At 42.2% G+C, this 16,595-nt stretch overlaps 1 protein-coding gene across 1 annotated transcript; it reads left to right on the plus strand.

Moving 5' to 3' along the window:
• The first annotated feature begins 13,426 nt into the window (after positions 1–13,426).
• Positions 13,427–14,285, plus strand: LOC125027583. The gene is made up of 2 exons (XM_047616687.1): positions 13,427–13,752; positions 13,877–14,285. Exons 1-2 carry the CDS (start codon positions 13,550–13,552, stop codon positions 14,007–14,009), a joined length of 336 nt encoding a protein of 111 aa, XP_047472643.1. The 5' UTR covers positions 13,427–13,549; the 3' UTR covers positions 14,010–14,285.
• The last annotated feature ends 2,310 nt before the right edge of the window (positions 14,286–16,595 follow it).

Consider the following 16,595-nt stretch of genomic DNA (forward strand, 5'->3'; position numbering starts at 1 on the left):
CAAAGGTGGCTCGAGACCCGAGCCACCCTAATGGCAATGGAGGCACTAGGCCCTTTGCCACGAGACTCCACGACCTCGTCGAGAAAGTCGGTATAGATCTCTCTACCATCGATACCCTGGTTCAGTCAAATATAGCGCCATGGGAAACACCCAATTTTTCTATCATGGAAGCCTGGCTTCCATCAGCCAAGGCCATGGCGCCGGAGGGTGAGGTACGCCAGAGGTTCAGAGAGATCCTTATTAAACATCTCCCTTTTTTTCATATATATACCGACGGCTCCAAGACAGATGAATGTGTAGGTGCGGGTGTATGGTCGACTGAATGTGAACTAAAGTTTAGCCTGCCGAATCATACATCGATTTTTCTTGCTGAACATTTTGCCATTGATAAAGCTATTGATTTTGCACTATCGACGACCCACGATAGAATAGTCATTTTTTCGGATTCATTAAGTTCACTTAAAGCTATTAAATCCTTAGAAACCACCAAAAATGAATTGCTGGGTAATACCATTCGTAAGTTACACGGTGCCAACAAATCAATCAAGCTAATATGGGTACCAGGTCACTCTGGTATCCATGGTAATGAACAGGCTGACAAACTAGCCGGGTCAACTGGCGATCTGGACACCACCATAGTTCGTACAGATCTCAGGTGTTTTGTGTCTCTTATAAAAGCAAAAATACATCTCCTGTGGCAAAGTGAGTGGACCAGCCTCCAACTGACTAACAATATCAAACCTGAAATAGAACTGTGGGACACAGCCCACAGGAAAATAAGAAGGGAGGAGGTGGTCTTGGTCCGTCTTAGGGTCAATGCCACCAAAATTACACACCTCACTCCCTATATACAAAAAACATTTCCTCCACAGTGCCCTCAATGCACCACCATCCTCACCATAGACCACCTACTAACAATATGCCCAATTTACTCCAACAATAGACAACCACTCACCAATTATTTAAGAATTAAAAATAAAGATTTCACAACAAAAAATCTTCTATCCAACGATGAAAAAATCATCGGTAAAGTAATCACTTTTCTAAGGGAGACAAACTTTATGACCTTATATAGATTGATAGAATAAATAGGATCCATTGGCTTAATAACCTTGGCCACATGCCACTGGTTGATAGCCAAGAAATCCAACAAAGAAAGAAGAAAGAAAGGAAGTTGTCTCTGGACTCGGTGTTTGAGTGTACCCCTGGATTACCCTATACTGCGGCGTCGCTGGAGCAGCAAGAACAAGGTTGTGTCTGAGCCATTTTTACATGCCAGTTAGGACAGTGCTGGACGTGGGCATTTAAGCTAACACAGGGTTTACCAAATTGTATTGGCCAGCACCAGCCAGAGATACCCCCATTCATTTTTAAGTTTAAGTAATTTTATGTATCCGTTCCTTCAGAAAGGTTTTTTTTTTTTATCGTATTTATATTTTTATTTATCTGTGGTGCTTTGTATTACTCTTTTTATTCATGTCAAGAACAACACCGCCAGACCCATTTTCTAAGGGACGTGTACCTGGGGCATGGGACAGTGTCTCCACACAGGGGAAGTAAACGGGCCCCCTCCCTCCTTTCGGCCCTAAGCCGCCATCCTCCGCTTGGGGGATGATATTTCGGGCTTCCCCTCGATAGAAAGCCTTACATGTGTATATATATACATATATACATATATATACATATATATCTATATGTGTGTGTATGTGTGTGTGTGTGTGTGTATGTGTGTGTGTGTGTGTATGCCTGTGTGTGTGTGTGTGTGTGTGTGTGTAAATAAATGTACATATATATATATATATATATATATATATATATATATATATATATATCATATGTAAATGCATGTATGTGTGTATATATATACATGAATATACATACATTCATATATATATATATATATACATATATATATATAATGTGTGTGTGTGTGTGTGTGTGTGTGTGTGTGTGTATGTATGTATGTATTGTTACGTAGAGTAGCTTTATAATCTACTCAAGTAAAGGAGATTTTTTGAGTTTGCCTTTACATATGGATCTTGCACTTTTGTAGTAGTGAACAGGAATATGTATTAACTGTGCAGGTTATTTTTTATGGAAGACTAATAATCATTTTTGATATGATAATCACAAGAAGCTTAGGAATTATCTATAATCATAATGGAAAAAAGGTGTGGGTAAATAGTTTTGACCCAGCGGACTCGTACTGGAACTTGGTGGAGGTGAGACGTACGGTCTTGTGGTATTTTGTTTTTGGGCTATAATTTAGCTGTTCGTTTGTTTACCTCAGTACCCTGTTTCCAACATGATTATATGATATTTACCGATATTATCATATTTGATGTTGTGTTTTTTGGAATTGGAGTTTCCGTTGATTTTGTTGTTTAAAAGGTGACCAGTGTTTTGGGTGATGCCCAGAGTGTTATTGGAGATATGTCAAGAACCAGAGCTGTTTTCTTTACTTTTATGCAGCAATGATGAAACTTTAGTTTTTGTGATTGAATCGCTTGAGCTGCCCTATTATTGGCATCGTGGTGATTGAAGGACAAACAGTGCTTCACATTCATTTTTGTTCTCAAATACTTGTTGGCATTTGCCAGCGTGTAAATTAATTTTCATAGTAATACATGGTAAACCTCTACTATTGTTTGATATTTCCACACTCTTGCATCCTTTGAGTTATTCATTGGTGATATAAATAGATTAAGTGTATAGAGAATTAGAAAGTATGAAAAGTGATTGAAGTACAAAGATCAGAATGTTAAAGTTTTGTTTACAATTAAGTTGCTCTGTACCCGTTTGGATTAATCCCCTAAATTAGTAAATGCAACTCTCCCTTAAGAGAAATTTAGTCGAGCAAGGAACTTGATTGTAACAGTATATATACATATGCATATATATATATATATATATATATATATATATATATATATATGCATAATACATATATGCATGTATATATACATATGTATATGTCTATATATACATATATATATATATATATATATATATATATATATATATATATATATATGTGTGTGTGTGTGTGTGTGCGTGTGTGTACATACACACAAGACACACAAGACACACAACACACAACACACAACACACACACACACACACACACACACACACACACACACACACACACACACACACACACACACACACACACAACACACACACACACACACACACACACACACATTATATATATATATATATATATATATATATATTATATATGTGTGTGTATATAGATAGACACATATATATGTATGTGTGTATGTGTATGTATGTATATATGTGTTTGTGTGTGTGTTTATATGTATTCTTGCAATAACAAGAATTTCCATTCTAGTGCTATTTTTGTGCAAATTGCGTCAAAAAATGTGAGCTTTCACAAAGTCAGTCAAATGTTTTCTAAATTTCTTAAAATACCACGGTCTTGGATGAGCCTCAGCTAGCTTGTTATAGATTCAAACCAGAAGCAAGATGTGTTGTTATTATGAGGAGAAGCAATCCTGATCAACCCTACTTAAGAGCTATATTTCGAGACAAAGATTACATCATGGCAGCTAACGTGACCACCATTTTATTCCCTACAAACTTATTTCCGTTGTTCGCCACCCCTTTCGAGTGCCGAGGTATATTGCGCCCCTCTGAGAACTACTCAAATATTTTATCCAGATGGGCACTATTTGTTATTTCCTAGGTGTGGTTTCTCCAAAATTTACCTTTAGAACACACACCATAAAAAAAGATTAATCATACAGGGTATTATGATCTCATTTCAACCTTAGAGGTAACTGAGAGAAAGGGTAATATCAAAACACTTAATAAGCTTACAAATTTTAGTTAACATTAGGAATCATAAATCATTACACTTTTACAATAATATAAACATACTTTTACCAAAATATTCAGCTACTCCAACTTGTCACTAGTTGGTCTTCTCAGCTGTCTTCTTTTCTTTTCATCCATCTCCTGGGCTCCCAAGAGATATTTTCTTTCCTATTATTGTGCACAGCACCAGGAACCAATAAATCCCAATCTTCAGCAAAACCATTAAAAAAACAAAAAATATAAACTAAAAAAAATAAACTAAACAATAAACAAAAAAATAAACATTATAATAAACTAAAAATTAAACCCATTCCTAGAAAAGAAACAATATTCTAGTTTAGGAATGATAAACAATATAATGTTATAAATCTAAATAAGTATTTCGTAAAAGAACAAAATATATCTTGCAAACAAACAAATTACGTATAGCATTTATGTTATTATACATGATCTGAGTAATTGTATGCACATTCTAGTAAATTTTGACTAAACATCATTTCAATAGTATACAATTATAAATGTTAAGAACACTTACGCTTTGAATGGGTTTTCAATTCTTAATAATAATGAGAGAGACACATCTGGATGTTGTTCAGTGCCAGGTGCCAGCCTCCAGCTGTGAAGAAGACATACTATTTATCTCTAATTTCTAGTTTGATCTCCAATATTTACAGCCCTTTTGTTCTATAAATCAAATATATAGTATCTTATGACTTTATTAATTATATAATTACAGTTGAACATTCTTTCTTACCTCGGATATTTCATGATAATCTAAAAGACTTTCAGGCTGTTGTATGGCACTCTTCTCTGATCTCTTTCTCTCTCTCTCTCTATGGTTATAGCAACAGTATCAGGCTTTAGTACTGTATATATTTCAAAATTTAAAGTCTACTCAGATCACATATAGTACAAACATATAGTTCTTCTTAACCTATACATGCATAATTTTCAGAACTTAAATGAATTTATTCAATAACAAAGATAGTACACATGGTTTTCTTAATCAAAATATCAATTATACAACCTTAATTTAACGGTACTATTGACATATAACAGTGTACCCTTTAAATAAAGAAAATGTATGGTGTGGTAAACAAAAAAAAAACAGTACTTTGTAGGGTAGACTATTATACTTTACAATTTCCCAATCTTAATAAAAAAGATAATATAGAAATATATGAACTTTATATAAAACTATTAAAATAAAGTGTCTATAAAATAATTAAGTACTTCTATCTTACATAGCTACAGACAAAAAAAACTGAGGTATATATGAGTAATGCATATGCATAAAGACCAAGTGAGGTATCTACAGGGTGGTTTCAAGACGAATTTTTGGGTCATTCTAACTTCACATCCCTTGTGCTCATTACAGAGGGATATATGAATGACACAGGTGAGAGCGAGCAGGAGCAAAAGGAAGTAGCCATCAGCATGACGAGGAAAAATTATTCATCATCATGCTCATTGTCGACGACCCCTCTCCATTCCTCTGCTCGGCCCTGATCCTGTGAAAGAGAGAGAGAGAGAGAGAGAGAGAGATAGAGAGGGGGGGGGGGGGAGAGAGAGAGAGAGAGATTATGGGAGGGAGAGAAAGAGAAAGAGAGAGAGAGAGAGAGAGAGAGAGAGAGAGAGAGAGAGAGAGAGAGAGAGAGAGAGAGAGAGAGAGAGAGAGAGAGAGAGAGAGAGAGAGATATGGATAATATTTGCGTGTGTGGGTGTAGACATTTACCATACCGAAATTGGTAATAGCTTCCCCTACGCTTAAAAGCTAAATATTTTCCTAGAAAGGAAACGTAAGCTCAAAGAAAACGAGGTAATATGGGTAACTCTGATCATTTCCATATACGGTGAACAAATATAAAGAACACGAAAAACAAAAAATGAAAATCTGGTGAAAATAAACAGAGAATCTAATTCGCTGTTTTTTTTTTTTTTTTTTTTTTTTGTATTATGATATCTTTTAACTTAAAGAGAATGAATGGTGGGGTAAAAAAAAAACTTTGTACTTTGTAGGGTAGACTATTATATTTTACAATTTCCTAATCTTAATAAAAAAAAAAAAAATAGTAATATAGAAATATATAAGCTTTATTTAAAACGAATAAAATAAAGTGTCATCTTTCTAGAAAAATAATTAAGTACTTATATCTTACATAGCTAAAGACAAAAACTGAGGTGTGTATATATAAGAAATACATATGCATAAAGACCAACTGAGATATACACAGGGAGGTTTCTAAACGAATTTTTGGGTCATTCTAACTTCACAACCTTGTGCTCATTACATGTGTGTGTGTGTGTGTGTGTGCGTGTGTGTGTAAAGTAAAAGTAAAAGTTAAAAGAAAAGACCCGTTACCGGGGGGGAAAGAAGGCGGGAGAGGGGAAGGATAAAGGGGGGGATCGAAAAGATGATTTAGTAAGAGAAAAAAGAGTCGGGGCTTAACCCAACATGCGGGGTAAAAGTTGGGGGGCATAGCTGACCGGGAGGCAGAAAGGAGGACAAAGGCTGGAGAGGGAGGCCCCGCGCCATCTGTGCGCGCGTGGCCCTGGCATGGCGGGATTCGCCTGGCATGAGCGAACTCATGGGTCGGCGAGTCCACATGCCCGGGCTGCGCGCGCACTGGCGGCCTGCCAGGCGCCATCGGGGCCCCACCGTGCACGGACTTCTCGCCCATGGCAATGGTGGCGCCCTCGGCTAACCGGGAGACTGCGAGGGTGAAATACGAGTGAGATCGCTAATCAGAGGCTATCTCCCACGCCCGCGTCGAGCAGAGATTTCTCCCTGTCGGCGGCAGGACTTCCAGGGAGACGTGCTCTGGCGATCTCACCACGCCTGGATTAGCAACACTGGCCATGACATCTCCTCCCCCACTCGCGCGTTGCCACTCCTTACGGCAAAGGAGCCACGGTCATGGCAGGGTACAGGCGGCAGATGTCACGTGTCGGAAATCCGAAACCAGTGAGATTGAGGTAAGGATTAGGATGAGGGACGCTTACGCTATGGAAGGATGATGAGATGGGGCGTGGGCGAGGTTGAGGTTACGCACGGAAGAGAGAGAGAGGGGGGGGGGGGGGAAGGGAGTTAAAAACGGGATAGGGCTCTCTTAAGAGGGGTTATTTTAATTAGGAGATTAAAAGGGGGAGTTTTGGAGAAAACATCCACCATAAAAAGTACTTATAAACTAGGGGAATTAAAACATGAATGGTAAAAAAACTAAAAAACGTAAAAAACTTAATAAAATGTAACACAAGTAAAATTGAAAGCTTAAAAAAGGATAGGCAGCAAATTTACGCTGCTCGACACCCGCGCTCGCGAGACCCGGCAACAATCACGCCGGAGCGTGATTGGCCGAGCTGTGGGGAGCGCGGGTGCCGAGTTTATAGTAAAAAGCGCCGAAGCTAACTTAACTTAAGTTTTATAAAAGTATAAGAATTAAAAATACGAACTAAATAAGGGAGGAGGATGGGTGAAAGACGTGAAGGAAGTATGAGAAGCACACAAAGGAAAAGATGATGCTGCCAAGCCAGGAACTGGCCCCTGTTCATCGCCTCGGTCCGGCGAGAAGACATCGCTGCTAGGGCCGCCCTTCTTCTCCTGAAGAAGGCATGGTCTATCCAGACGGGCAACCAAAACGCGAGGTTTGTAGTTGTTGTTTACATAGCCTCCTGCGCCAGGGAGAGGCACAGAAGCATTTCTCGTGATCGTGAGGACGACACAACTCGTCCCCAGCCCATAGTACAGATCCATGTGGGTGCTTTATTCTGATTGATCTGTAGCTTGTGTGCATTTGTATGTAATGTGGGTCTGAGTGCGTGTGTGTGTGAGAGGAGGGTGTGTAAGGGCTTTGAACAGGTGCAGTTTGGCGTGGGAGGCAGCTCATCTAATTGTCAGCACGCCATTTAAAGTAGGTCAAGCTGACGCTGACCCACTTTTCGTGGCGTTTGCTGCTCCCGGAACCGAGGCCGCGGACGAGTCCGAGCCCCGTCCCCCTCGAGGTCCGGGAGGGACTCCTGGGAGAGGGAGACGTGGAATTCTCGGGAATCGGCGGACCAATTCCCGATGTTTCCTAGTCCCCCGAGGTTCCCCCCAACGGGGAGAACAGCTAGCGAGGTAGCCCCCGCTTCGACCTCAGGGAGGTCGATTTGGAGGCTATCCCCGCTATCGGAGTCCCCCAGAATGGTGTTGTCATGGTGACCACGAGGGGGTGCGGTGGTCGCCGGGGGCAGTGGGTCTTTCTTGTCTTTCTTCTTGTGCGTGTTTAGTGGTGATGGTAGTTTGCGTTTGTGTTCGTTTGTGTTTTTTGTAGTATTTGGTTGTGAGCTTAGTTTTGGTTGGCGTTGTGGTTGTGGTTGTGGGAGTAGGTGTGTGCGGGAGGTAGAGGGCTGTGGTTGTGTGGTGGTCGCCGGTCTATCCTCGGTGTTTGTATTTGTTTGTGTATGATATTCAGCTATGTATAGGTCTTCATCTTCAAAGATTTCCCTGGGAATCACAATGTTAGGGAGGTTGTTTCTTTGTAGGAGTACAGGGACAATGTCTGCGAATCTTTGTGCTTTGTATGTGGCAGCTATCAAAGCTACGTGTAGTATAGTTTGTATTTTAGTGTTAATGTCAGGTGTGAGAGTGTTGGTTTGGGGGAACTGAGGTGGGGGAGGCATTGTGGTTCTCGGGGGAATCGTGGGAGGTCTTGTGGTGATGGGTGTAGATGTCTGTAGGGGTTGTTGAACTGTTGAGGCGTATGTTGGGTTGGTGTTTTGTTTAACCCAATGCCGTCGGGGAAAATGAAAAAAAAAAATGGGGAAAATGCTGTGCCCATTTTCTATATTTTTTGTGAAATGTCTGCTCATAGATGGCTCTGCTAGTGCTTAGCCACAAAGGAGTCAATTAATAGACCTTGTGACCATACGTGATTTGAATTGGCGGGAAAAACGTGTTTTTTACTAGTGCTATGGATATCGATGGTGTTATTTTTATTATAAACATTATAATTCTTATAATGTTTTTTAATATTAGTAACAGCAAAATAAGAAAATGTAAAATATTTCGTAAATCAAAGAAAAGGGTGAACGGGCGAGACGGGCAGTACTCCTAACTGGCTCATTGGTGACTTAGTACAAGTATAGCCATCTATGTGTATAAACAATCAAACAAGTACTAACAGTGGGCAAAGCACGTGTCTACCCGTCGTATCCGTCGGCAAGGGGTTAAGTGCTTGTCTTTTCGTCTTCAGAATCTCTTTTCGTGTAGGGCAAGACCCGCTGACGGCGGCGTGCTGCCCCTCACAGTTGCAACATTTGGTGGGCTTGTTGCAAGTGGCGAAGAAGTGCCCAACTTCGCCACAACGACTGCACCTTTGTTCGTGTGTACATGTGTGTTTTTTGTGATTGTATCTGTAGCACTTCAGGCATTGATCAATCTGAATGAAGCACTCAGGCTCTATGTTATAGGTGGGGACGGATGTGTTAAACATCACGATCCCACGAGAAATTAGTTTCTGTGCCTCTTCAGGCGATGAGCATCGGATCTTGACGATCCGAGATTCAGGAGGTTTGTAAATGTCAACTACAGTGACATCGTTTTTGGCTGTAATTTCCGCCTGAATGGCCTCACACGATCGTGGCGGGATTGTTTTGTCGACCTTTTTTGCCACGACCGTGCATTTTGCCTTGGTTTCAGGGGAAGGAGTGGGTTTAAAGCCCTTAGCAGCGAGTTTTCTTTGGCCAGATGAGGAGAGGAAGGGGGTCATTTGTTCTGGTTTGGCTACAACAACTTTAAAACCGTTATGAACTTTAAAGCAGTGCGTGACGGCAACCTCTGTGATTTCAAAGATTTTCTGGAGAGCCACCTCACAGGAGATGGGCTCCCCAGAGTATGTTAATTTGATCATGTGACACATGATCGCATAGCGTAAGGGTGATGGTGATGGGAAATTGGGGGAAGGCTAGCAAAGCTAATATGACAGGAACGTGGAACGGCGGAAAGTGGTTTCAAAAAAGGGAGGCACACTGAGCAATTAACAGTCTTTGTGTGTTAGGGCCGGTCGGGGTTGAACCCTGCCGAACGGGCGTGAACCCTTATATGTTCGGCCGGCACCTCGCAGTAAAACTGTCAATTGCCACAGTGCTTCGTGTTTTAATTGTAAGCACTCTGACCTACAATTAAAACACTAGCTCCAACGTGAGGTAAGTGTGATAACACCCAAAGTTAGCACACAAGGCCAAGGTCGTCTTTGCGTGGGGTGTCAAACGATCTCTTTACGAAGAAACCCACACAAAAACCTTGGGACCTAGTGGTCCTGAGAGCCCTGAGCCGTGGGGAGCGCGGGTGCCGAGTTTATAGTAAAAAGCGCCGAAGCTAACTAATGTTAAGTTTTAAATAAAAGTATGAAAATTAAAGAACACGAACTAAACAAGGGAAGGAGGAGGGGTGAAAGACGTGAAGGAAGTATGAGAAGCACACAAAGGAAAAGATGATGCTGCCAAGCCAGGAACTGGCTCCTGTTCATCGCCTCGGTCCGGCGAGAAGACATCGCGGCCAGGGCCGCCCTTCTTCTCCTGAAGAAGGCATGGTCTATCCAGATGGGCAACCAAAACGCGAGGTTTGTAGTTGTTGTTTACATAGCCTCCTGCGCCAGGGAGAGGCACAGAAGCATTTCTCGTGATCGTGAGGTGATCGTGAGGACGACACAACTCGTCCCCAGCCCATAGTACAGATCCATGTGGGTGCTTTATTCTGATTGATCTGTAGCTTGTGTGCATTTGTATGTAATGTGGATCTGAGTGCGTCTGTGTGTGAGAGGAGGGTGTGTAAGGGCTTTGAACAGGTGCAGTTTGGCGTGGGAGGCAGCTCATCTAATTGTCAGCACGCCATTTAAAGTAGGTCAAGCTGACGCTGACCCACTTTTCGTGGCGTTTGCTGCTCCCGGAACCGAGGCCGCGGACGTGTGTGTGTCTCATATATTTAGCTGACTCATGGCTCTTTTCCGTTTCAATGAATGCTGGTAAGATACAATATATAAATGCATTCAATCAATATAAAAAAAATCAGGCGAATGACTACTTTCTTTGTCATTTATCAAAATTTATCATTAAGGTAATCGGCAACTCATAGGCATAAGCACGTATTCGTAAATTTTAAAAAGAAACACAGTTGCCGCTGTAGCACAGCAGAGGTTGGTTGTCTTTGCCATTCTCCCATTTCATTACTACACTTGCCACTCTTTTGGTAAGTTCAGGTTATATATATATATATATATATATATATATATATATATATATATATATATGTGTGTGTGTGTGTGTGTGTATATATATATATATATATATATATATAAATGATGGTGGAGTATCTGGCAATGAGAAAGAGAGGTGTCGTGGTCAGGTCAGGGATAATAAGTGCTAAAAATTGCGAGTGAGAAGTGATCTGTGAAAGTGCTACTTGAGATAGGAAGATTCGTGAATATATTGAGCCTATATTCCAACCAAAATAGTAATAATAACTCATCCAAACGTCTCACAATTCTATAAAATCCAATATTGATCACGCATACGTGGACCTTTTAAACTAAAAGGGATACCACAAAGTGCCAACTAGGAATGCTAGGTCTCATCAACCTAAGTTCATAATGTCCCATTGTTCATCGAGAGTACCACAGTAGGTAGAATCAACGGTAAAAAAAGGAAAAAATCACTCCCCACCAGGAAAGGAATACCGAATTACGATATTAGGAAATGGCAAGCATCATCGGTCCCCATACCCACAGGACTGCCAAATCGCACTGTTATTCCAGTTCAGTTTCCCCTCAAATAGATTCACTACGGAAGAGTCAAACCGCCAGTATGTAAATACAGTACATCACATAATCATGTAGGTCTAAACATGATTACTGTAAAGCGTCAAATATAATCAGCCATCCGACAGAAGTCCCACCAGATAAGTTATGTATTAACAAAGCGTAATTCAAATGATGGCACCTCAATCGAGTGCCAGACGCTGACCCCGCAATTCGTGGCCGCGGTCGGCGACACCTCTCCGGGAAACTGCTAGATACAAAATCACCTTTATAACTCCCTCTAACCCCAAACCCCATCCTCACCCATTCCAACACCGCCCTAAATCCTCCTCTCCCATATCATCCGCCTTCCCCCAGCCCTATGCTGAAAGCCTAGGCAATATGTGCGCTCATGCAGACGCTGTTCAAACGTTTGTGCACAAGTATGAGTGCATATACACGGCAATGCGCTGATGTATGCAAATTTGCGTGTACGTATCCTTGTGTGTGTGTATGAAAGAGAAGCAATATAAACGTAGATATGTGCGTATATGCGTATGTATTCATATGGGTATTTATATAGTAATGCATATGTATGTGCGAGTATGTGCATGTATATGTACATATATGTTTCTGTGGAGGTGCGTATATATGTGTATAAGTAAAATTTTTTGTGTATGTATGTGGGTATATGTATGTATGTATGTATGTATGGGTAGTTATGTTTATATATATTTATACATATATATTTATATTTATATATATATATATTTATATATATACATATATATATGTGTGTGTGTGTGTATATATATATATATATATATATATATATTTATATATGTATATATATATATATATTTATGAAATAACTCCCATGAGCCTCCTTGATTAAGATCTTCCCACCGACTCGAGGGTAAAGACCAGACCTCACAGTCACTAAGACTGCGCTGCGGAAAACATTCCTTTTGCTTTTCAAGGACGTCTCCGCTAATGGAAATTATGGGGTCACGGTATTGTTCGTTTGTTGTCGGGCAACAATCGGCCTTTTTAGAAAACAACACCCTTTTTTGTGTTTATTTTATATTCGTGTCGCAAGCTTGTTATTTGTCGTAGAAGGTTTAATTCGGGCTTATTTTGAAGAGTATGCCCATATATATATATTTGTTTCCTTTCTTTCTTTCTTTCTTTTCTTGTCTTTTTTCTTTTGTTTTCTTTTTTTCTTTTTCTTTTTTTCTTTTCTGTTTTTTTCTTTTTCATTTTTTTTCTTTTTTTCTTTTCTTTTCTTTTTTTCTTTTTCTATTTTTCTTTTTCCTTTTTACTTTTCTTTTCGTTTCTTTTTTCCTTTTCTTTCTTTTTTTCTTTTTTCTTTCTTTTCTTTTCTTTTCTTTTCTTTTCTTTTCTTTTCTTTTCTCTTTTTTCTTTATCGTGTTTTTTTCTTTTTTCTTTTTTCTTTTCTTTTATTGTACCCAGTGATATAAAACAAATTGCTAATGATAATGATGATGTGTAAATATGTTGCTCATTTACAGACAGGCACAAAAGCTATAATATTAACAGCTTATGCTTTCGTCGCAATTGTCGTAAAGTGGTGAGTTTGATCTCATTTTGCAAAGATATGTTTTTAAATCTACTGCACATTATTTCATCTCTTTTCGTTTACCGCGAAGGCCAATATGCAATCGAACAAGAAGAAACAATCGAACTGTAATTCAATAGAACCAACACGGAAGCTTGTCTTATTCATTGCATTTTACTGAGTTGGGGATTTAACTTACGATACATATTATGTACGTGTGTGTGTGTGTGTGTGTTGTAGGTCTTTGTATGTGTCCACATACATACCCCTACATGCACAGCCGCCCCCCCCCCTTGTCTACGTATTTCCGTCCGACCAGGCCCAGCGACCCTCCAGCTCCCTTCCCACTATGCCTGGCGACGAGCGCGAGGCGGCCCAGGAGGCGCGGGGCGCGGCGGGCACCAGGTGGCTCAGACCCACGGTCATGGCGGAGGGAGTCTTCGACATGCTACAGGCTCGCGGGATGGTCATCACCGTCTACTGGATGACCCTCCGCAGCGCCGAGCCCCTGCAGGAGGACCACGTCCGGCGGGCGCTGGTGCATCTCTTGAGGTGAGTCTTACTCTTTGTTTGTATCCTCTTTTTCTGTTTCATGATTAATTTCTGTCCTGATATAGTTCACCCTTATTTTATCCGTTGCCTTGTGCGGTAATGTAATGCTGAAAACGTTCTGCAGGAAGGTGCTGCCCCTGAGGACGTGTTTCCGCAGGCGAGGCGACTGCTTGTGGTTGTGCGAGATGGACGAGGAGGCCCGTCGACTTCCAGGTGAAACGTCATTGTTGTGTGATACAAATGGATTCGTAAATTAGCGTATTTTTTCGTGTAGTTTTTTTTCCCTCCTGGGTTACACTTGTTAAAGGGTGTAAGCTTGTTTAGTTGTAATTCAAAGTGAATTGCTTGTCCCTCTGCTACGCATTTTGTAAATTCATATCCGGTTCAGTTTTGAAATCCAGCTTCTCGCGCTGTCCTTTCGTAGTCCCTAGACAGACAGACACCAGCTGCCTTCTCCCGAAATCTCGCTTAAATCGGCACATGGGATTAAGTTGGGGTTATGGAGATGAGCTGAAGGAAAACTCAAGGTTGGTTGCTTGATCCCCCAGGTCGTTGAGGGAGCCGACCCCAGGCGAGTGACGGAGGACCTGATGAACCAGAGCTTCGCCTCGCACGAGGGCCCCCTGTGGCGTGCCAGGCTGGTCCGCGGAGCCGCCGGCGAGGACTGTCCCCTGGAGGAGGTGCGAGCGTCCTTCCCTCACACGAGCCACCTCGTCCTCGGGAACCATCACGGCATCGCCGACGGAACCTCCAACGCCAGGACCTACAACCTCCTGCTCAGGATCCTCGATGACGTCATCGCCGGTAGGACTATCGATGATCAAGAGCAACTGGGCGAGATGGCGAGCAGCGACGAGTTTCAGGAAATGGTCAGCGCCAAACTGCGGGAGCTTCAGAAAGACCCCGAAAACCTCCAGCGTTTGATAGAGGAAAAAGAGAAAGTCATGACAAGCGTCCCCCTCCTGCTTCAGTGTTACCCGTCGGTCCAGGGAACAGAAAGGAAAACTGAACTCATCTTTGAGGAACTGGACGAAGACACGACGCGCAGGTTCTTCCACAGATGCAAGAGGGAGGGCGTGTCCGTTGGAAGCGCCTTCACAGCGCTCATAAACGGAGCAACCATCGACCTGGCCAAGAAGGCCGGCCGCACGGACCAAACGTTCACACTGAACGAGTCACATGCGTTGGACGTGCGCCGGTTCCTCTCTGGCGACCCCTCGAAGTACCTCGGTAGCCACATCACGGTTCTCCATAACGCCGTCGAGGCTCCAGCGGCGTGGCGCGAGTCCTTCTGGGACTACGCAAGGACACTCCACCACAGCCTCCACAGGACGCTGAAACAAGACCCCATGCTAGAAGAATGCATCTACTTAGCAATGGCCGGCGAAGAAGGCGTGGAAGCGATGCTGGCGACGGAGCCTCCTGCCCTCGGAAGACTGCCTGAGCTCTAACATGAGGAAACTGGACCCCCTCCTTCCCGACGCCCTCGCAGGGGAGCACGTCCAGGCGGTGCGGGTGCTCAGGGGCTCGTCCAACTTCTCCTCGTTCGCCGGCCACTTCGTCCACACCTTCCGCGGGAGGTTCGTCTACATCCAGTGCTTCTCGTCGCACATCATCACGGAGGACACAGCCAAGGCGCTCACTCGGGCCATCTTCGACAACCTTCCGGCGCTCTTGTAGTTCGGGCTCGTGACGCCAGGGGGCAAGGCCGAGGCGCAGGAGAGGTGCAGCGGCTGGTTTCATGCACCGGATCGCTAAAGGATGACTCCGTTGTTCACTTAAAGAATGATTCTGTTCGGGTATGTTAGGTTTCCGTTGGTCAGCTGAAGTGTGATTCCGTTGCTCAGCTAAAAAAAAATTCTGTTGTTCAGCTGAATTAGGTTTCCGTTGTTCAGCTGAAGTATTATTCCGTTGTTCACCTAAAAAAAAAAATCTGTTGTTCAGCTGAATTAGGTTTCCGTTGTTCAGCTGAAGTATTATTCCGTTGTTCACCTAAAAAAAAAAATTCTGTTGTTTAGCTGAATTAGGTTTCCGTTGTTCAGCTGAAGTATTATTCCGTTGTTCACCTGAAAAAAAATATTCTATTGTTCAGCTGAATTAGGTTTCCGTTGTTCAGCTGAAATATTATTCCGTTGTTCACCTGAAAAAAATATTCTATTGTTCAGCTGAATTAGGTTTCCGCCATTCAGCTGAAGTGTGATTCCGTTGTTCAGCTAAAAAATGATTCTGTTGTTCAGCTGAATTTGGTTTCCGTTGTTCAGATGAAGAATAAGTGATTTGTGTCTTTTTTAACTGTCAATCAGTCAACCTAATAAACACTATCATTACATAAAGTCTCAAATCTTATCCTTTTTTAATGAAAAGTATTCGGAACAATGTGTGTGTGTGTGTGTGTGTGTGTGTGTGTGTGTGTGTGTGTGAGTGTGTGTGTGTGTGTGTGTGTGTGTGAGTGTGTGTGTGTGTGTGTGTGTGTGTGTGTGAGTGTGTGTATGTGTGTGTGTGTGTGTGTGTGTGTGTGTGTGTGTGTGTGTGTGTGAGTGTGTGTGTGTGTGTGTGTGTGTGTGTGTGTGAGTGTGTGTGTGTGTGTGTGTGTGTGTGTGTGTGTGTGTGTGTGTGTGTGTGTGTGTGTGTGTGTGTGTGTGTGTGTGTGTGTGTGTGTGTGTGTGTGTGTGTGTGTGTGTGTGTGTGTGTGTGTGTGTGTGTGTGTGTGTGTGTGTGTGTGTGTGTGTGTGTGTGTGTGTGTGTGTGTGTGTGTGTGTGTGTGTGTGTGTGTGTGTGTGTGTGTGTGTGTGTGTGTGTGTGTGTGTGTGTGTGTGTGTGTGTGTGTGTAGTGTGTGTGTGTG

This window comes from Penaeus chinensis, chromosome 7, assembly GCF_019202785.1.
Source record: "Penaeus chinensis breed Huanghai No. 1 chromosome 7, ASM1920278v2, whole genome shotgun sequence".
Classification (NCBI taxonomy): Eukaryota; Metazoa; Arthropoda; class Malacostraca; order Decapoda; family Penaeidae; genus Penaeus; species Penaeus chinensis.